Here is a 22,050-nt window from a genome sequence, read left to right on the forward strand (position 1 = left end):
TGTGGCTAAACTGCCTTCCGTCCCTTCTTCCACCGTCCTCACTTACCAGCCAAATGTAAACTCTCTCAGCTCTTTCTGCTATTTCTCTAAGGTTCCGACCTGTCTCTATCCCTTCACAACCAAAATGATTAGAAAAGAAATCTCTTGCTGCCTTCTTAACCACTCTGTATCTAGCTTTTGGTGAAACTTCTTCATCCATCCTGTAAAAGTCAGGTCCAGTGTCATCTTGATTTCCCTCTATCTGGAAGTATTCATTTCCTCCTGCCAGCATGTTATTATACCTCTTCTCTTGCAGCACTTATTCTCCACCTAATATTATAGCTATTGTGCTCACGTCTTATCTGCCCTTTTGGACAAGAAGCTCTTTGAGGATGGTGGCTGAATCTGATTTATCTTTACAATCCTATTATGAGTTCGTAAGAGGGAGCTCATAAGTCCTGACTGAATGAACGTCTAATACATACTATAAATGTAACAGAGTACAGACCACTAAGCGAAGAAGCAGGAGACCACAGGCAGATCCCTTCTCAGGACTCAGACACCAAAGTGAAGAGATAAGTAAGGCTCTCCAAGATCCTTTCTAGCCCTAACGTGGTAGGACTTCGATCAATGCCAACCAGCCCAGAAAAATAAGGACCCAAACTCTCAGCCCCACGTCCCTGGCTTCTTTTAAAAGGTCCCGAAGACAAGTTTTTCTTTTCCATTTTTTTCTAGAGAAAAAGTATCTTGAGAGGTTGCATCGCTTAATGCTGAACAACTGGGGAGGAGAAGAAGCAACAGGGATGACAGCTAACCCCGTCCTAATTCCTATGCACAATTCCCACGCACAATCCCTGTGCAGTCACTTTCATACCATGTTAGGGTGGCTTCCGCAGCATCCTTTACCCTCATAGATGCGGGGTTTGGCTCCTTATCTCCTTTGTACTTGACCTCTTGCTCACTGTTCTTGGACTTACTTCCTGAAATTCCCAGTTCCACAATCTCCAATACTTCCTTAAGACAATCCTAGAAGCAGGAAAGGCAGATCAGTTTTTGTAATACACCTGAGAAGACAGGGAAATACATCAAAATACTAATAGTGGTGGTATTTTGCTGACAGGCTCCAGTTTCTTTCTCACTTTCATAGGTGGATATTAATTTCACAATAATAAACTTTGCCCCCACCCCAATTTCTCTTTAAAGAACTGAATTTGAGTGTTCAGAATTAAATAAGTAATGATAAATTCCATACTATTTTATCAGTCACAATTCTTATAAAATTACCACAGACAATAAAATTATGAAAGCCCAAGTTAAAGAGACACAACAGTAATTCAGTTAAACCTAGAGTGGTTTAAGATACATTAGATTATCCAGGGACGACTGGATGGCTCAGTAGGTTAAGCATTCGGCTCAGGTCATGATCTCACGGTTTGTGGGTTCGAGCCCCACGTTGGGCTCTGTGCTGACAGCTCGGAGCCTGAAGCCTACTTCGGATTCTGTGTCTCCCTCTATCTGTCCCTTGCCCTCTCAGACCCTGTCTATCTGTCTCTCTCTCTCAAGTTAATAAACACTAAAAAAAATTTTTTTTAATTAAAAAAAAGGTACATTAGATTATCCAAAGGGAAATTTATCAGTTACTGACATTTTTAAGCAATTCCTGGTATCATAACTTTAGAAGCCATAATGAAAATAACTAACATTTGGGGCACCTGGGTGGCTCAGTAGGTTGAGCATCTGTCTGACTTCAGCTCAGGTCATGATCTCATGGTTCATGAGTTCGAGCCCTGCATCAGGCTTACTGCTGTCAGCACAGAGCCTGCTTCGGATCCTCTGTCCCCCTCTCTCTGCTCCTACCTCACTCATACTCTTTCTTGCAAAAATAAACGTTTAAAAAAAAAAAAAAGTGAAGATTTAATCAACAGTATTATTTTAAGAACTATATAAAGCTCTCCATAAATATTCAATGAGCCTGATAATCTCTTATTTATACTATGAATTCTTGATAACTGCCTGTCTCCCTATAAGGAAGATATAACATGGAACAATGGCAAGAGAAATCAGCCTACATACCTGTGCCTACTGGAAAATGGAACACATGTGTGAAATGAATTTTTTTTAAGCAGGCTTCATGCCCAGCTTAGAGCTCACCACAGGGCTTGAACTCAAGACCCTGAGATCAAGACCTGAGCTGAGATCAAGAGTTGGGACACTTAATTGACTGAGCCATCTAGGGGCCCGAAATGAAATTTTTATATACAGGCAAACTTTACGGCAATTTATGCTCTAGTTTTGCAGCCGGGATACCAACTGTCCTTCGGAATTTGGCAATGGGTGACCAAAGTGCTCACTGGTCATCTTGAGGCTACCACATCCTTTCAAAAAATAATATTCTTAATACTTCAGATAAATTAGTCAAGATTCCAACTTTCTTTCCTTTTATTTTCATTTAAGAGAGAAAGTACATGTGCACGCGAGTGGGGGGAAGGGCAGAGAGAGAAAAGGTTACAACTTTTTTTTTAATATATGCTCACCCCACCAAGTGCCCTCCTCAATGCCCATCACCCATTTTCCCTGCCCCCCCCAACCCTCCACCCCCAACAACCCTCAGTTTGTTCTCTGTATTTAAGAGTCTCTTATGGTTTGGTTCCCTGTTTGTAACTTTTTTTCCCCTTCCCTTCCCCTATGGTTTTCTGTTAAGTTTCTCAAATTCCACATGAGTGAAAACCTGTATCTGTCTCTGACTTATTTCACTTAGCATAATACCCTCCAGTTCCATCCACGTTGTTGCAAATGGCAGGATTTCATTCTTTTTCATCACCAAGTAGTATTCCATCACACCACATCTTCTTTATCCATTCATTAGTTGATGGATATTTGGGCTCTTTCCATACTTTGGCTATTGTCAATAGCACTGCTATAAACACTGGGGTACATGTGTCCCTTCGAATCGGCACTCCTGTATCCTTTGGATAAATTCCTAGTAGTGTTATTGCTGGGTTGTAGGGTAGTTCTATTTTTAATTTTTTGAGGAACTTCCATACTGTTTTCCAGAGTGGCTGCATCAGTTTGCATTCCCACCAACAGTGCAAGAGGGTTCCCCTTTCTCCACATCCTTGTCAACATCTATTGTTTCCTGAGTTGTTAATTTTAGCCATTCTGACCAATGTCAGGTGGTATCTCAATGGTTTTGATTTGTATTTCCCTGATGATGAGCTATGTTAAGCACCTTTTCATGTGTCTGTTAGCCATCTGGATGTCTTCTTTGGAAAAGTGTCCATTCATGTCTTCTGCCCATTTCTTCACTGGATTATTGTTTTTCAGGTGTTGAGTTTGGTAAGTTCTTTTTTTTTTTTTTTTTAACTTTAGTTTGCTAAGGTCTTTACAGATTTTGGATACTAACCCCTCATCTGGTGTGTCATTTGCAAATATCTTCTCCCATTCCACTGGTTGTCTTTTAGTTTTGTTGATTGTTTCCTTTGCTGTGCAGAAACTTTTTATCTTCATGAGGTCCCAACAGTTCATTTCTGCTTTTATTTCTCCTGCCTTTGGAGACATGTCAAGTAAGAAGTTGCTGCAGCCACAGTCAAAGAGGTGAAAGCTACATTTTTCAAAAGAACTTTTCGGGGTGCCTGGGGTGGCTCAGTCAGTTAAAGCATCAGACTTCAGCTCAGGTCATAATCTTGTGGTTCATGAGTTCAAGCCCCGCATTGGGTTCTGTGCTGAGAGCTCAGAGCCTGGAGCCTGCTTCACATTCTGGGTCTCCCTTTCTCTCTGCCCCTCCCCTGCTCATGCTCTGTCTCTCTCTGTCTCTCAATAATAAATAAGTGTTAAAAAATATTTTTTTTAAATAATAATAATAAAAAAGAACTTTTCTATGGGTTAATTTGCAACCAAATATAAGCATGATGACAATTATTGAGTTGTGCTCAAAAGAACAAGTGTTCTCCTAAAATATTACAACTACATTCAGTGTAAGTATGCAATATTGTATTTAAAGATTCTTTTTTTTTAACATAACTTATTGTTAAATCGGCTAACATACAGTGTGTAAAGTGTGCCCTTGGTTTTTGGGGTAGATTCCCATGGTTCGACATTTACATACAACACCCAGTGCTCCTCCCAACAAGTGCCCTCCTCAATGCCCATCACCCATTTTCCCATCTCCCCCACCTTAAAGATTCTCTTTTAAGAGGGATTTTCCCAGCATACATTTTTGTTTCTTCTCCCCGTTTTAAGATCTAGTAAACTTGGGGCGCCTGGGTGGCTCAGTCAGTTAAGTGTCTGGCTCATGTCATGAGCTCAAGCCCTGTGTCAGGCTCGGTGCTAGATGTGGAGCCTGCTTAAGATTCTCTTCTTTCCCTCTCCCTTTCCCCCTCCCTGGCTCATGTGCGAGCTGTGTACATGCACCTGCTCTCTCTCAAAAACAAACAAACAAACAACAGATCTAGTAAACTAACCTTTTCATCAAGCATATCAGGGTGCTCTGTCAGCCAGACACAGAGACACTGAAAAGCCGCTACTATCATGGAGTGCAGATCCCGGGAGTGAAGAGGAGCTGGCCGACTACACTGGTACACAATGTAGCTGCACACGGAGCTGATGGCTCGCTTCCGGTCTCCAGAGTCCACCATCACCTTCACCTGAACACAGTCACACGGGGAACACAGTTAGCCAGGAACCACCGTACCAATTTCAAAGTATCTGCGCCGAAGCCCAGCCTTTCTGACGCTGTGATACACCATAGAAAGCCTTATTTTTTAAAATGGTATTAAAAAAAAAAATGGTATTTCTACAGAGGAACAGAATATTTCAGATGTATCACATAATACTCTATAAAGAAGGCATTTTTCAAACCCTAAAACAGTATTTCATTTTAGCATATTTCTTCACTGCCTAAAACCTAAACTTCATCATTGCCAGATATCAGAAGGATAGCTGGCAATGGAACGTGTGCCCATTTCTGAAGCCTCTGAAGCCCCTAACCCAACCCTACAGTGAGGCTCTATGGGCTACGAAGTTCTATGTACCTGCTCAGAGGTACAATTAACATAGAGGATACTACACATATTGAAAGTGAAAAATTTGATAAATTGTGGCCAAAGTATATACCTGTGAACTATCAGCACAATCAAAGTAGTGGACATATCAATCACCCCCCAAAATATCCTCATGCACCTTGCTAATCCTTTCTCCCACTCCTTTATGCCCCTTCCCTAGGTTACTACTGATCTACCTTCTGTCACTACAGGTTAGCCTGCATTTTCTAGAGTTTTATACAAATAAAATCATATAGTATTGTATTCTTTTTTTGAGGGGAGAGGGTCTGGCTTCTTGTACTCAGCATAAATATTTTGAGATTTGTGCACATTTTCCCACGTACTTATTAAAATCTGATGATCCTACAATGGCATAAAATGTCACGCTGAAAATTTAAGGGTATTATATAGCATATACAAAATCAACAGGCATTCTATTATCATTTGCAAATAAATAGGAAGTACTGAGATGTTTCCTGTAAACTAACAAGAAAAATATAATTTACTCTTTGAACTTATTAAAAACAAATAAAGTTCACTTTGTAAAATTTCATTTGAAGGCTCCTTTTTGCACACTCTAGACATAAACTACGTTTGCATATAACCACCGCTGTCAGGAGATACGGGAAAAAGAGTGACGGTCCAAAGCTGTCAGGCTAAAATACGACGACTGTTCCCCTCACCTTTGCCAGGCCAGAGAGGAGCTCTAGAGCTGCCAGTGATATGCTCATGTCTTGCCGCCACTGGGAGTTGAGTCTTTGGGTGACGAGATGAATGCTGCGGATCAGGAGCCCAGCAGCTGAATCTGTATTAAGAGCTAGGATATAACCCCAATGCCACATCCCACAGGGAGGGAAAACAACTAAGCATTAGTAACAAGAAGCACAGCATTCCACCAGGCACAGACCACAGCAGCCACAGTGAGCACAATGGGCACCCGCACAGGGCTACACTCCCCACCCCACCGGCCTGAGCACCAAGCCTGACTCAACAACAGTGCACAGGGCACACACACTGGACCAAAGCAGCTTCTAGTTCCCAGCTCAGCTACTTTTTACACAGACATCCACCGGGATCTGGCAGTTCGATATCATTCTTATAATAACGTAAATCTTAAAATTTCTAAACTCATAGAGAGTTACATTTTCAAAAAAAAAAAACAAAACAGTGAAAAGGCTATCATTATTTCCTTGGAATTTTATAGAAAAAAGAATTCACATTTTAGAATCCCCTCAGATGCTAGGAATAAAGCATCTGTTGAAATTATTTTCAGGGTTTAAACTATCAAAAGTCACATGCAATGTCTTTCTAAACACATTTTAACATTTAATTCTCTAAGACCACTTTAGGACTTCTAAAAAAGAAATTAACCATGTTTTTTAACCATAAGTCTTTAACCATAAGTCACCATGTTTTTTATTTGGCCTCCAGTTCTACTGGGGCGCCTGGGTGGCTCAGTCGGTTAAGCGTCTGACTTCGGCTCAGGTCATGATCTCTCGGTTCTCGAGTTCAAGCCCCACATTGGGCTCCCGGCTGTCAGCACAGAGCCCACTTTGGATCCTCCGTCCCCCTTTCTCTCTGTCCCTCCCCCACTTGTTCTCTCTCATCCTCTCTCAAAATAAATAAATAAAAACTTTTAAAAAATGTAAAGTAATTACTACTTAGCTAATAATAAATTAGGACAAACTAAATTGAATTTTATTATAAAGGAAGCTTTAGGGACATTATACCTGTCGATCCTATCAGAAAGAGGGCAGTGACAACAGAAAAAGGAATGATCATTAAAGAGAGACATTCATGCGACACTAACACAAATCTGGATTTCTTAGTAAAAACTACAACATTACAAGCAGAACTCACTAACACCAGTTCAAAATGCTGAAACAAACAATAATCACTTCCAACATTTATATTAGAACACATACAATAATTCAGAAAATTCTTTAGTTTAAAAGTGTTTTAGAAAGCATAAAAAACAAATTTTCACCTATAGTATACTTAAATCCATGAACATAATGAAGAAGATAACAATTTTAAGTAACTTCTTTATAAATGCTGTATTTAAATTTGTTGAAAAACCTCACAATGACCTGATATAACTGACATGCTCGAGGATACTTAAAACATGCCTGGACTCCTAAGCTCATGAATTTTCCACATGATTAAAAAATTAAATTCACATCTAAGGATCTAGATTTCATTTCAGTCAAGTTGGACTGGCACTCACGGATTCAATACAATATGAATAATTATGTATAAAAACACAAAGGCACCCACAAATTCACAGAACCCATAGAGTAACTGCCAAGGGTAAAGGATATCATTGAATAGAATGCTCAACTAGCAAATGCTGCCTTACTCTTGCTTAAAATTTGTGACTGAAGAATCTAACCAGTTATAGTAAGATATATAGTTTTTAAACACAAAGACACTCTCCTGTGAGTTCCCATCTAATGTATATTTCATCACTCCCCTTATCACACTGCAATAACTGACGTGCTGGCTGACTCTGTCATTAGAGCCTGAGGGACAGCACATCCTATTTGACTCTGTATTACCAACACTTGATACAGAATCCAGAAATGTTTCCCTGACAACCCACTATAATCATTTATAAAATCTAATAAACTACCCAAAATTAGCTATTAGAAGCTATAGAGCTAATTTTAAAAGATTTGCTTTGTTTTAAAAAATCTTTTAGAGGCGCCTGGGTGGCTCAGGCAGTTGAGCATCCGACTCTTGATTTCAGCTCAGGTCATGATCCCAGGGTCATGGGATCAAGCTCCACATCGGGCTCCACACTGAGCATGGAGCCTGCTTAAATTTCTCTCCCTCCCTTGGCCCCTCTACCCTGCTCACACTCTCTCTCTAAAATAAAATAAAAATTAAAAAATAATAAAAATCTCTTAGACTAATAGTCTATTACACTTAAATACCTTAAAAAATCATAACATTATAATTTTGTTTAAAAAGGTTTTGTTTGTCTTACATACCTGGGCATTAAAAGTTATTCAATAAAATTTGGATTTCAAAAAACCAGACATGGCTTACCATAATCCCTTAGGAGGGCCTGAGCAGGTCTTTCACTGTCAGGAGTTGTGGGCTCTGTGCTTCCACCGCTTGCTGAACTAATACCACTATTAGTGCGACTATGACTCTTCAGGTGATTTTCTCCACCACCCTAGTCAAATAAAAACAAGTCAAATATCTGAGGTCTACATCCCAAGTTGACAAGTATAAATAGAGGTCAGTCATTAAAAGCCACGTTGATAAAATGGAATGGCTAAGTAGCCGTTTAAGCAGCACAAACTGATACAGATAAAAACTGACAAGGGATTAAAACTATCATGTTTTTGCACAGACACCATCTATTGAAGGGTATGAAAGGTCTGATGATTATGGTTGCCCATTCTGGAGTCTTCTTTGCCGCTGTTTACAAAGGGCCAGCTCAGGACCTTTCCCATCTTCACTAGATTTCACGAGCTAATAACTCTGGGTCCTTAAAGAAACACCCTAGTGCCTCTAAGCAAAACTTCAGAACGCTTTAAGATTTATACAATCTTAAAAAAAACAAAACACAAATAAACAACAGTAACTTTCAAATGTAGTTACATCATAGAACACAAACAATGAAATATTACAGTTAGTACTTCCATATATACAGGGGCTGACAAAGGTATCTGTTAAAGATTTCTCTCCTTTTCCCCCATATAAACAAAATTCATTATATCCAGATCAGTTGATTATTTTAGCTACCTACTGGGATATGAATCTAATTTCCTTAATAACAATTTGATCACCCATCTTACATATACCCATCTCATTCTAGTATACTCTATTAATTTCTCCACTCTCCTGTCTTTACCCCAGGTACAAGGATCACATATCCTGAAGCCAGAAGTAGGGGGGCAGTGGGAAACATTTTTAATTTGGAAGCACTGATGCTTTGGGGGACCTTCAAACTTTGGTGTAAAAGAGCTGATGGGGGCGCCTGGGTGGCTCAGTCGGTTAAGTGTCCATTTGTTGATTTTGGCTCAGGTCACTATCTCACTGTTTTTTAGGCTCACAGCACAAAGCCCATTTGGGATTCTCTCTCTCTCTCTCTCTCTCTCTCTCTCTGCCCCTCCCCCGCTCACATGCGCCTGCCCATTCTCTCACTCTCTCAAAATAAATAAACTTTAAAAAAAAAAAAAAAGAGCTGATAAGATGGAAAAGAATAAACTCATGCTTGTTTCCAGCCAGCATTAGATCTACTAGGCATAGAAGGAATAATAGAATAGAGGGCTTTTCCTAGATTATTTAAGCCAGTTCACCAGCACAGCAAAAGAAGTCAAGAGCTTTAAGTAGACACTGTCCAGGAACTGTATCTATCTGAAATTTCTCTCATGCAGAATCTCTCAAAGACCTGATTAATGGCTGAGGAAGCACTAAAAGGTAAGAAACCTCGAAATACACATTTTAAAACAGGATCCTTCAGAATCAATGAGCTGAATTTATAAATGCCTTTAAAAATCACAAAGACAGACATTTTGGAATGCAATTTACATAAAATCAGATGTTGATATTCTCCTGACAGATTACACGTGGTATGCTTCTTACCATCTCCATTTGGCAACCAATGGCTTCTAAAAGTGCTGAATCTTGAACAATATTTAACATTGCCCCTGTAACAGCAAAAAAAAAAAAAAAAAGTGCGTTTTATTTAAATATATGACAAGAATACTAAAATGGCTGAAATATCTCAATTAACAGCAGAGACAGGAATATGATTTTAGCTGACTATGTAAACATGTCAATTTCAAGGGTAATACAAACTAAGAAAAGAAAGATATGGAATACTTTAAAATCACATTCTGTTCTTTTAGAAATAAAAGAAAAACAACAAAATAAAAATCACAGCTATATCTTTCTGACCAGACTGCTTTTTAATTTTTTAATTTACATCCAAGCTAATTTGCATATAGTGCAATAATGATTTCAGGAGTAGATTCCAGTGACTCATCCCATACGTATAACACCCAGGGCTCATTCCAAGTGTCTTCCTCAATGCCCCTTGCCCATTTAGCCACCCCCCCACCCATAACTCCTCTAGCAACCCTCAGTTTGTTTTCTATATTTAAGAGTCTCTTATGTTTTCGTCCCCTTCCTGTTTTTATATTATTTTTGCTTCCCTTCCCCTATGTTCATCTGTTTTGTATCTTAAATTCCACAAATGAGTGAAGTCATATATTTGTCTTTCTCTGACTGGCTAATTTTGCTTCGCATAATACCCTCTAGTTCCCTCCATGCTGTTGCAAATGGCAAGATTTTGTTCTTTTTGATTGCCGAGTAATACTCCAGAGAGAGAGAGAGAGAGAGAGAGAGAGAGAGCGCGCGCGTGCGCGCGCGCATGTGGGTATATACATACACATACCAGACTGCTTTCTCAGAATGATTAAAGCCACATGGTTCAGGGCTTGACCATGGCTGCACATTCTGAAGGCAAGCTGCATGTATTTACCATCAGGGAACTTACAGCTCTAGAAAAGGCTACGACAGAAACAAGATGGTGAGCCTAACACAATGCTTCTCATCCCAGTGTGGGAGTGCTCTTGTCCACCTGGTTAAAGAAGGGACAGACATAGTTTTCCCAATCTATAGGAAGAGTGACAATTGACTCTTTCTTGAAATATACATAGGGAGCTCTTCAGAACAAGGGTTAAGGCAAAACTAAATACCAACTCTGTAGAAAATTATCTGATTTCAAGTGATATGTTATTTGAATAACCTAAAACCCTACAACTTGGAGGCCCTCTTATAGTGAGATTTAAGCTCTGTTCCTTCAAGTCTTTTCCAAAAGGGAACAATTTATTCTTCCCTATTTATTCCACTTTCTCACTGCAAAACATACTACATTCTGAACACTCACTCCAACTACGACTGCAATCACCAATTCTTTGGTCATGACACTTCCTCTCCTGAAATGAAATCCTAACCTCATTTCTGCCTATTCAAATTCTGCCCTACAAGATCAAACTTAACTCCCACTTCCCCCTCTGAAGTCTTTCTTGCCCTTTTGGTTTCTTCGCTCAACACTGAAGACACTGAACAAGGCAGGCAATCAGCTCTGCCTTGAGGCTATCCTAATTTCTGCAATAGGACTTGCTCAAGGATAAAAGCCATGCCATCAGTTCTTTAGTGTTGTCCTCAGAATGCCTGCACTTAGGACCATGCTCTTGGCTTCGATGAAAGACAGAAAGAGACAGTTGTAGTAACCAAGTTGAAAAATAATGAGCGCTTATAATATGTCACTGGCCGTAACGATGAGGGGCCATTTAAAAGAGAATCAGTATGATCAGGGGACCAAAAGAAAACATTAAGGAAAAAGGAAGGAAGCACAGCAACAGCTCCTCCTCAGTTTCCTCCTGGCAGCGTTCTTACATGGCTTCTAGAATTACACCCAACTAAAATTTTTTCCATATGGATGTAATGGGCAGGAGGAAGAGGAAAACACAGATGTAAGAAGGGAGGGAAGGAAAGACAAGAGAGGGCAGGGGAGGAAGTGGGTTAAGGGAGAGAGGAAAGGCAAGAGGGAAAGAGAAAAATATCACAAATAAAACTAAACAAAAATGATGCACTAAGACAACTGTAATTCTTCCCCCTTCCCTCATCTCCCCCCTTTAAACTTTTTCATATATAAAAGCAAACAATTCTGCCTCTGATTCAGAATAAGTAGAGCTGTATTAGGCTTAGGTTCCCATCACTGACCCCTGCTGTCTCAGCATGCCTGGTGTCAACAGCATACGGGTTCACTTAAAAAAACTTTTGTGAACACAAACCTAGTATCATTTGAGTGTTGTTGGGGTCCGTCTCCGTTTGCAAGGCACCTATTAGTATATTCACAAGTCTCAACTTCAGGGACAAAAAAGTGATCGGTTTATCATATGAAGAGCTGTCATCATTACTAAACTTTCCTTCCAGGACCACCTATGGAAGAAACAAATAATATTCAACATCGACCGTTGTGGTGCACTATGCCCATGTGGCGACCGCTACAGTGGACAAAGAGGTCGGTCTAACAAGAAAGGCTTTCAATCTGACTAATATTAGCCACTGTGCTGGCTAATGTGGCACTAACTCACACAGCATGTGTTAGTGCCATCTGAAATAGTAGACCAAGGCATGCTGGTTGACTGACAGAAGAAATACCACAACAAATCAACTTTGCCAGTTCAACTGAAATAATCTAAGTTGGTTCTTTTTTTTTTTTTTTTTTTTAAAGATTTTATTGATTTATTTATTTTAGGTAATCTCTACATCCAATGTGGGGCTCTAACTCGCAACCCCAAGATCAAGAGTTGCATGCTCCACCGACTGAGCTAGCCAGGAGTCCCTGAGAAAAATCTTAAAAAGCTCGTGTTCCATTTTTAAAATACAATTTGACTTGAAGAAACACACAAAACAGAATGCAGAATATAAAAAACTTTAATGAAACATTACCTCAGATTTGACTGTGCCAAAATGATGAGGGAGGGGCAACAAAGAAAGTAGGATATTAATGGAAGATCTTCTCAATTCTGTTGGGTTTACATAGCTTTTGAATTTTGAGAGTTCTCTGCCAAAAAAAAAAAAGAAAAAAAAAGAAAAAAAAAAGCTTTTGGTATTTCCAAACCAAAGTATGTTTTTAGCTATTGCCAAATATACATTATGTCAATTTTTCACAATAGAAGTACTGGGTTTGGTTTCATAAAGAATGCAGTAACTACTTTCCACTGAGTTTATTTTCTGCAGTGTGTGTGTGTGAATTTCTATGTTAAGGTGTTACAGAATTAAACTAGAATCTGACTGACTGATTTTAAATGTATGACCTACTCTATAAAAGTAGGACCTCTGGGCTGGGGTTGTTCTTAGCCCTCCAGATCAGGCCAAAAAGAATTCAACATGCCCATGGACAAATCAGAACTGACTGAATTCAGGGATGAGGTGGATGGATCTGGATGTTCTATGCCCATGTAATGTGAGCTGAGTTCCTCTGGGCTATGAAGACAATAGCACAGGATAAATTAGGCAACTGGGGAGGAAGCACCAAAACAGACCAGGCCAAACCCAACAAGTGACATACTAGTGCAGAATGATAGCTTACCTGTCAGGCAAAATGGTTTCAAGAGCTGAAATAAAGTAAGGAACCACAACATCAATCCCTTTCAAGTCACAGCAGAACAAAGGAGGGGAGTTTAGAATAACGCTGGCCAAGACAGGATGGCACACATAATCATTTATCTGCAAACCTTGAATTAAAAGCATGTAAAATCTAGGAAAGCAAGAAAAAAATTTTAAACAAACTGCCGATCAATTATTTCCATAATCATTAATATTTTCTACATAGTCATCTGAAAGTCTATTTCCACTCTTCATTACCTCTATCCTTAAAAGGTATTACTGGAGTTAGAACAACTCAAAAGCAAATATACTAAGAACCAAAATATCTTTCCTAATGAAAAGAAAAAAAAGATTCATGTCTCTTACACCTTCTTGAAGTTTTAAGCCTTGCAACTCAAAGTTATAGGTGCCTGCAAATGAAGCAACCAAAACAAAACAAATGGCTACAGCAATTATTAATAAACCAGAGGAATTAGTGAGCTGAATTCCATGCCAGTAAAGTTTTGCAACGTCTTCCAATTCCTGAAGAAAAAAAAAAAGGGTGCATTGTGTCTTTTTTCCCTTCCCCCTCTTTTCCAGGGGGACGATGAAAGAAAGAAACCTCGTGCAGCCCTGCATTCACCGTGACATGGAGGAGAGTCTGAAATAAAACTCCTTTTAGGAATATACCTGCATCTACCTTCGTTTAGCCCCCTCCCCTAGCCCCCAATCAACTAGGTATTCAATCTTCTATAATTCAGAGCGACTATACTGGTAAACTCTTCTACTACCGTGAGGTACTTCTTTTCTGTGCAAAACTCTTTGGAAACAGCTTCCTCACCTCCTGGTCACTACTCAACACATTTCAGTCTAGCTTCTCTTCCTAGAATTCAGTTAAAACCATATTCGCAAATAACCGACAGTGTCCCAAGTGCTAAATCCAAAAGACATGTCCAAGTCTCAACTTACTCTGCCTTTTTAAAGTATTCATTCACCACTTTATTTATTTATTTATTTTTTTAACGTTTTTTTTTTTATTTATTTTTGGGACAGAGAGAGACAGAGCATGAACGGGGGAGGGGCAGAGAGAGAGAGGGAGACACAGAATCGGAAACAGGCTCCAGGCTCTGAGCCATCAGCCCAGAGCCCGACGCGGGGCTCGAACTCACGGACCGCGAGATCGTGACCTGGCTGAAGTCGGACGCTTAACCGACTGCGCCACCCAGGCGCCCCTCACCACTTTAATATACTCCCTTCTTCTTTTCCCTCTCTGACTGCTGTAGCTGTTTCCTCTAACAGACCTCTTACTCCGCTTGCCTCCTATACTGGTGTCCATCAGGCTGCTAAGCTCCATCCACTCTCTTAAGCTCTCTCTCTCTTAAAATAGAAGAGAGACACAGAATATTTTAAGCCACAGAATATAATCAAATCAGTCTTTAGTCCATGCCTCTCAACTGAGCCCAGATCTGTCAGCCAAAAGTGTGTGGATACCTAAAGGCAGGTCATGTCCAATTATCGATTACTGACAACATGTACTGATTACTCCAGTATTTTCAGAGTGTCTGGCACATAGTAGGAACTTAATTATTTGTTAATATCCCACAGGCATCTCACACTCAACAGGTTCATAACTAAGTTCATCATCTGCCCTCTCACAAATCTGCCCTTTTGGTTGGTCATACTACCATCCATCCAGTCTTATGGGCCAGACAGAAAGCTCACGATAACAACCTTCCACCTTATCACTATTGGTACTGTTCAGGGTATCTCCCAACCCATAGTCTCCCTCCTGAGACTATGCCCCCACCACAAAGGATGAGCTCCAGCACTCCATGTGACCCACCCTCACAGCCATAGCTGACTAGGCCAGAGGTAGACGCCCGATCAATCAGATCTTTTTTCGCAGGAATCTGAAATTAGGCTTCAGAGATGCTAACTGGCCCTCCTGATCACCTAGACCAAAGCAATGGAATTTGGGAACTCAGAAGCACACTGAAACGTAAGAAAATAATCTGCAGAGAAGAGAAGAATGAAGAAGTTCTGGGAGACCAAGAAGACAGAGAAACAGGAAGAAAGTTGTTTTGTTCCTTGAACACTTTCTAGTTGCTGGTCCCTGCCCTTTGTGCGGCCCCGCTGCACGTCCTGACCTCAGAATGTATTAAATGGCACAATTTCTCATAACGTGTTTCTATTTTGCTTAAATCACACTTTTGATCAGCAGAGGAGTTTCCTGTTACTTAAAGCCAAAGCCTGGTGGCTCTGTCGGTTAAGCGTCCGCCTTCAGCTCAGGTTATGATCTCACGGTTCATGAGTTCGAGCCCCGCATCAGGCTCTGCACTGACAGCTCAGAGCCTGGAGCTTACTTCGGATTCTGTGTCTCCCTCTCTTTGTCTCTCCCCCACTCCTGCTGTGTCTCTCTCCCTCTCAAAAATAAACAAACATTTTAAAAAATTAAAACAAAAACAAAAGCCAAGAGCCTATTATTAAGATTTCCCTGATTAGTTCCCTGTTTCAGGCCTATAGGATTCTGCACTTGGTTCCCTCTGATTCAGCGTAATCCTCTCTCCCGAGAACCTATAGCAGGTACAAAGCCATCTAAATGGTATCGTTGATCACTTTAGCAGCTAGGCTAAAGGTCAGTGGAGGAAAGCAAAATGTAGTCAAGAAAAATAGGAGGCCACTACAAGTTAATTTAGGAAAAAGGTGGCAAGGTCTGAAGCATCATGGTTAGGACAGAGGAGAGAGATTCCAAAGAGGGTTAAGTAGCAGGAAGGCAGGAGTTGGTTCACCATCTAAAGACACAGTGGAAGAAGAGTCTAAAAGGACTCTTAGTTTCTGCCCTGAGCAGCTAAATGGCTGGCAGGGCCATTCACACAGATGGCTGAAGTCACAGATTTGAGTGAGAGGACCCTACCCAACCTGCTAACATCCTCTAAATACTACCCATCCTTTTTAAGTCCAGCGCAATCATCCCATCCTCTCTAACTCTTTCCTGAATCCCTGGGTAAGTACATACTGCTGCTTCTTCTGAATGCCCACACACTTTACCTCTGCCTCTCTCCTACCAACTTCTATTACTAATGGATCACTGTCACTTGTGTCCATGGCTTTCTTTGCTCACTTGAGAAAATAAGCTCCTCAGAGGCCAGATTCACAGCTAACATTTCTGGACTGTGTATATGGCTAATACTGTGCTGAAAGTTTATTCAACTAGCGTGATCCTTCCAAATCTCTCCATAATTAATAAAAGTCAAATATGATGAAATAAATAATACTTCTAAAATAAAAAGCATCTTAAGGATATTTACCAAATTTGATGAGGCAGGCAAAATGGAAGAACTTCAAGCAAAAGTTTCAATTACTTACAGACATTTGCAAGTTTTTCAGACCAATGTTTACTCATCAATTCAGCCTACCAAGCCATGCTACAATAGTTTCACTATCAAAATGATATAAATGGAAAAAGAAACAAAAAGAAAATTCTAAGACCTGGATAAATAAGCTGGCAGAATCTCTTCTCCAGTCTTCTTGCTACAAAAAATCCTACACAGTGTCCCACAAGCCTCAGCTCTTCCTGCTTCATAGTTATCAGGAAATTCACTTGCATCAAACATAGGATTGGAAACCATGGTGTCTGTGGACATTTGTGACCCTTTCCGTCGAAACTCCATGCTAGCTTGTGTTGTAATGGCTGAGGAGAGAAAAGGAGGGTGTTATTACATTTGTCAATACGCAAATAGGCTCATGGGACCCTGGACACAAAGATCAAGTGTTGGTGTCATTAAATAGTTATTGAAATAGAATTCAATAATGCTTGTTTGGCAACTATGTCTTAATTTTTTTTTTAAGGGGCTCTGGGAAATCTTCTTTGAAAATAGTAACAATTTACAGTGATATTAACACTTTCACAGATTCTACTAGAAGCATTTTTCAACTGAACTTTTGATCAGCAGAGTACATCTGTATATATCTGTACTCAGAGTCTCAGGTATATAATAAAGAATTTGGCTTTTCTATTATTAATTCTTTTTCCTCTCCCTGTAGAATGATGCTTAAACATTAAGAAAAACAGCTACTGCAATTTACATATTACCCCAGACAGACATTATAATTAAATGGGCAAGCCCATGCCAGTTCGTATATTTTAGGGAGAGGGCAAAGTAAGGATGAGAAATGGGTAGGGAGGAAGAGAGAGCATTCCCACCACCCACCCAACTCCAAAACACACACCAAAGAATCGCCCAACCAAGCAAAATGAGAATGAATTTTAACAACCACAGACAGCAGCTAACTTGAGGTTGATAAATCAGAAAATTGGATTGGCAAGAAAGATTATCATGGTCATTCGTTGTCACTGAAACAGAAGCCCTTTGAAAGTTGCTTTTACTTTTAACAAAAGATTTCATAGTGTATTGAAAATCACTCTGAAATCTTTTATCACTCTACGTGAAATGTTTAAATTATTTTGTAATAATAGTTTTAATAGAGTGCAGAGTCAAGCATAAATCTTTATGCAACTTCCCATGAGCCATTTTTAGTCCTGAATAAGCTATCCAGCAATAATACAATTGAAAAACACTACATGCAGAATGCATACAAATCAAACACTAAATCTGTATAAAAATAAGCTTAAAGCTTTAAAAAAAAAAAAAAAAAAAAAGCCAAAACACAGTTAGTGCAAAGTCCTGGAATTCATGACATGACCAGACTAGTGTACAGAAATAATGGGACTGATTCAGGCAGATTAATTTGCTTTTGCCAACAATCTTCCCCATTCAAAACACAGAAAAGTATTTTTCTTCCCAAGTGCAAAAACTACAAGAGACAATGACAATCAAATTTTTTAATGGAATTATGAAAAAAATAAAAACATGACTGCAATTAAGGAGAAGCTTCTGGTTCCTACTTACAAGATTTATAAGAAAGAAGAATTTGGATAAAAGATGCTGCAAGATAATAGAAATAAATGGAAACAAATCAAAGGACAGCAGTAATTATAAAATACTTTAAAGATGGTGAAATTTTACAATAAGTTAAGAAGCTTTTTAGCTTTTTAAAAGTTAGATTAAAAGCTTTATGATACCACAAGCTAGTTCAAAAACAGGAAATTGTGCATTCAGATCCAAAATTATGAGTTTTGTATCATGCAAAACAATGAACGAAGAAAATTACACAACTACAAAGAATTGAGGTTTTGAACTGCCAATAACGTGCGTTAAAATTTTAGTTCATTAACCCTTCCCAGCTCAATGTTACTTTTACAAACTACAGTGTAATGTCACATCAATCTAAAGCTAACCAGTTCACAGAAGCACACACTTTAATTAGAGGTGAACTGCATGGCAGAATTCCTTGATGGCAGCCAGTACTTAGAAGCAGACTAACAGTGTTTGTATTCCCAAACCCTCCATCCCCACAACTTCAAGAGCAGCACCCATTAGCACTCCAATCCAGGGAAATACCCGGACACCTCCTATCTCCTGGGTAATGTAACAGCCTTTCTCATCTCTGAACACAACAGGGGGAAGAGGAGCTTCTATCTTTTCCACACCAAGGAAAATGTTAAGAGTTCAAAGTAAGAATTTGTTGCCCACATATGATCTGAATTCTGGTTTCTATCTTTTGGCACAAGAGGGTGAGCAAAGCTGTTACAAACTCCCTAGAGAGTGAGAAGATTTGCATATTCCCTTTAAGCAAGCCCACCAAGGAGGCAGGAGGTGGAGCCATTCTGGATTCAGGGACTTTAGAGTCAACAACTTGATACCCAAAAGTTACAGCATAAGAATTGCACCTTAATAAAAATAAAAATTAAAAATATGACTGATTCGTTCTAGCAAATACAGTACAAATTAATAAACATGATTCGGAAAACTCAAAATATATGGCACATGAACATAAGAAAATATAAGCCAAAAATGGTTTTCTAAGTTTTCATTGAGTCATTAGTAAGTACATTTACTTATCCACAAGTAAGCATTACTTTCAAGCTTGTAAACAAAATATGGAAATGGCAGAATATAAAGGGTTTGAATTCGAAGAAAATGAACAAGGGAATCTGTAAACTCAAACATGCGATCTCAAATCATATTCCTGAAAATATCTTCATATTCACTTTTTAAATCATTTAAAAAATTTGTAACAACATCTAAAATAATTATACGTGTATAATGCTCACTTAGACCTTAGTTCTGAGATGATTCATAACAGCTAAGAATGCATTTCTGAGAGAAAGCAGAGACCTTTATGATCAGTATATTAGTTTTAATCCTTGGAACCAACATTCTCCCTAGACATGCATAAATTAGGCATCCTTTTCTCTCAAGCTACTTCCAACCCCAGTCAGAAAAGTGCTTTCTTACCAAACAACCAATACACTCATTAATGCATATAACACGGTGCCTGGGCACATAGTAACTGTAACAGCTCAGTAAACGCTAGCCATTATTATCGTTCTCCGTAAGACCTATCAGAAATATCCAGCACATTGTGCACTTCCCTACGTTCCCATCCTGCACACTATGCCACGACTTCCGAGTACAACGGTAGGATGACAAAAATAAATCAGATTTTATCTAAATAGTTTAATTTGTCATAAAATCTAAATGAAGATATCAGGGTTGAGTTATTAATTCTCCACCAGTCTTATTTAGTTCCAGAGCAAATGGTATTTTTGAAAGTGGGCCCTGAAATAAAGTTCTCTCAACTAAAACCTGAGAAGTAAGAGTCTTTCATGAAGCAGAAATTTTCTGATACTGATATGTACTAATAAGTGAATGGCTGTCAGAATCTAAGAAAACACTTCTTGTGAATAAATTTCTGGTCAAAATCTTCAATTCTTTCTCTCAATATTATTACCCTGGCTGACATGAAGGGAACTTCCAGGCCACCTACTGAAAGGAATTTGATTCAACAAAAAGTGGCTAACCTGAAGTGTGTCTAATAAAACCAGACAAATGCCAAACCTCATAGAACATACATAAAAAGGACAGGTAGGAAAACTTCCTAAATTCTGTTACTGCAGCTGGAAGGGGTTAAACACAAAGACACTGCTTGGTCAGAGACAGAAAGCTTTTTAAGATACATATTAATCTTGCAGGTAGGAAAGATTAAAAAGAAAAAAAAAGAAAAGAAAAAAGTGATAACATATTTCTTGAGCAATATTTACCAGTCATGCTGCTGTCTCTGTTTATCCCATTATGAAGTTTACAGTGAACAAACGCTGCATCAAATAACCATGATCCAAAGAGATTCAAGATGCTGTTAACCTTTGGTCTCCGAGGGGCAGGCAGTGGCCGGGGTTCAGAACTTGTCTGATTGGGACTTGACAGAGGAGAAGTGGAGGATGTCTGGTGCTGAACTTTCGAGGCATGAGCAGTACTAACCTGTTACAGGAGTGTAAGAATATATCCACACTCAAGAAAAATGTGAGAAAACACCAGGACTTTTTTAAACGGATAGCAGCTTAACAAGTTAACTTTACACAGCATAGTAACAGAGATGAAAACTCTTACTGTGCTTGTCTTCATGGTGGCCTTATTCACAGTAACAGCCCGGTGCCTCCGGTTATGTGGTGGGGTGGTATTGACAGCAGTGCTTTGAGGCATACTTAATCTATTCACGGGTGTTGGAGGAGCACTGTCCGATCGGGGTCTAGAAATGCCTTTTAAACAAAGACCAACGGAGTTATTTTTCACAGTTCCAAACACGTGGTCAGAAAAATCTTCCTCAAGCAACACCAGCGAAGGCTCAGGACAAGACTACAGCAGACACCATTAGTTGCCTCCCAATATCCATTCACTCTTTCTTCCTGATTACAGAATACAAGTTTCAGCTGGACACGGCTACCCAAAATACACGACGACATTTTCAAGCCTCCCTTAGAATAAGATGTGGCTATGTTCTGACCACAGAGAAGTGGGTGATTGTTGGGTGCGTCTTCCAAGAAATCTCCTTAAAAGGACCAATCAAATGTAGACTCTCCTCCCTTCCTAATTCCTGAACAGGATGGTTGGAACTCATTCAACCATCATGGACCACGAGAGAGTACACAAAGAATGGGGAGCCAAAAGACCAAAGCCTTGGGTCCTTGGTAACGATGGGACAGCTATAGTGGCCCTATACTACCTAGCCCTGGCCTTAACATATGCAAAAATAAACTATCTTGTTTAAATCACTGGTATTTTGGGTTGCTATGTGGCAGACAAACTTAATTTGAACTATTACCTATGAAACATATTAACAAATGCACATAACAGATGTTTTAGAAAATAAGAGATATTAAATATTACTGCCTTTCGATAGGTTAAAAAAATTGAGTTTTCATACTCTTAAAATGTGAAACAGTTTAAAATAATGGCTCACAAAAGGCATAACTTGCTTACGACACACAGAAGAATGATACCTAATGAATTTTAATCTGTATTTTCTTAGATTACCAGTGAGAATGAACTTTTCTGCAAATCATTTATTCATACTCTTTGTCCATTTATCTTCTAAGTCTTATTCTCTTTCTTAGCATTGTCTGATCTGTTTATATAAAGATAACAAAAGCTTTCTAGCTATTACATTTATTGCAAATAATTTTTCCTACTTTGTTATTTGTCATCAAATCTGGTGTGTTGTTTTTTTCCTTTTTGGCTTTCCATAATAGTTTCTAAATCTAGATTCTAAAGTTATCTACACGTAGCTCTCCAAACATTTAGCAACATACACAAAATTCACCTAAGAATGCATCCACCAGACAGCTGATTCCACGCATGGCACGAAAAAATATTTGAGGCAGATGTTTAAGGCAGGGATACTGATTCAATTCTTGTGGCATTCCGCTCACATTTAAGAACTGTTCCTGAAATTTGGGAGTAGAGCTTATAATGGCCGGGTTACTCAAATCCACGGGATTACTATCAAAAAAGAG

General features: G+C 39.2%; 1 protein-coding gene across 7 annotated transcripts in view; it reads right to left on the minus strand.

Annotated features, from left to right (window-relative positions):
- RALGAPB (Ral GTPase activating protein non-catalytic subunit beta) overlaps positions 1-22,050 on the minus strand; it is an 89,977-nt gene that overhangs the window by 35,921 nt on the left and 32,006 nt on the right. The window contains exons 7-20 of one of the 7 annotated variants that reach the window (XM_040447073.1): positions 21,858-22,036; positions 20,648-20,796; positions 20,302-20,518; positions 18,047-18,082; positions 16,626-16,827; positions 13,141-13,308; positions 12,498-12,612; positions 11,837-11,984; positions 9,618-9,682; positions 8,070-8,199; positions 6,749-6,757; positions 5,702-5,823; positions 4,440-4,622; positions 854-1,005 (exon numbers count right to left, since the gene is read on the minus strand). In XM_040447073.1, coding sequence (XP_040303007.1) covers positions 854-1,005; positions 4,440-4,622; positions 5,702-5,823; positions 6,749-6,757; positions 8,070-8,199; positions 9,618-9,682; positions 11,837-11,984; positions 12,498-12,612; positions 13,141-13,308; positions 16,626-16,827; positions 18,047-18,082; positions 20,302-20,518; positions 20,648-20,796; positions 21,858-22,036 — 1,875 coding nt within the window. Of the gene's footprint in view, positions 1-853; positions 1,006-4,439; positions 4,623-5,701; positions 5,836-6,748; positions 6,758-8,069; positions 8,200-9,617; positions 9,683-11,836; positions 11,985-12,497; positions 12,613-13,140; positions 13,309-16,625; positions 16,828-18,046; positions 18,083-20,301; positions 20,519-20,647; positions 20,797-21,857; positions 22,037-22,050 lie in introns of all 7 variants that reach the window. The other 6 variants (XM_040447071.1, XM_040447074.1, XM_040447072.1 and 3 more) reach the window with 6 other exon arrangements.

The sequence above is a fragment of the Herpailurus yagouaroundi genome, unplaced genomic scaffold (assembly GCF_014898765.1).
Source record: "Herpailurus yagouaroundi ecotype Mexico unplaced genomic scaffold, PumYag 196, whole genome shotgun sequence".
NCBI classification, from domain to species: domain Eukaryota; kingdom Metazoa; phylum Chordata; class Mammalia; order Carnivora; family Felidae; genus Herpailurus; species Herpailurus yagouaroundi.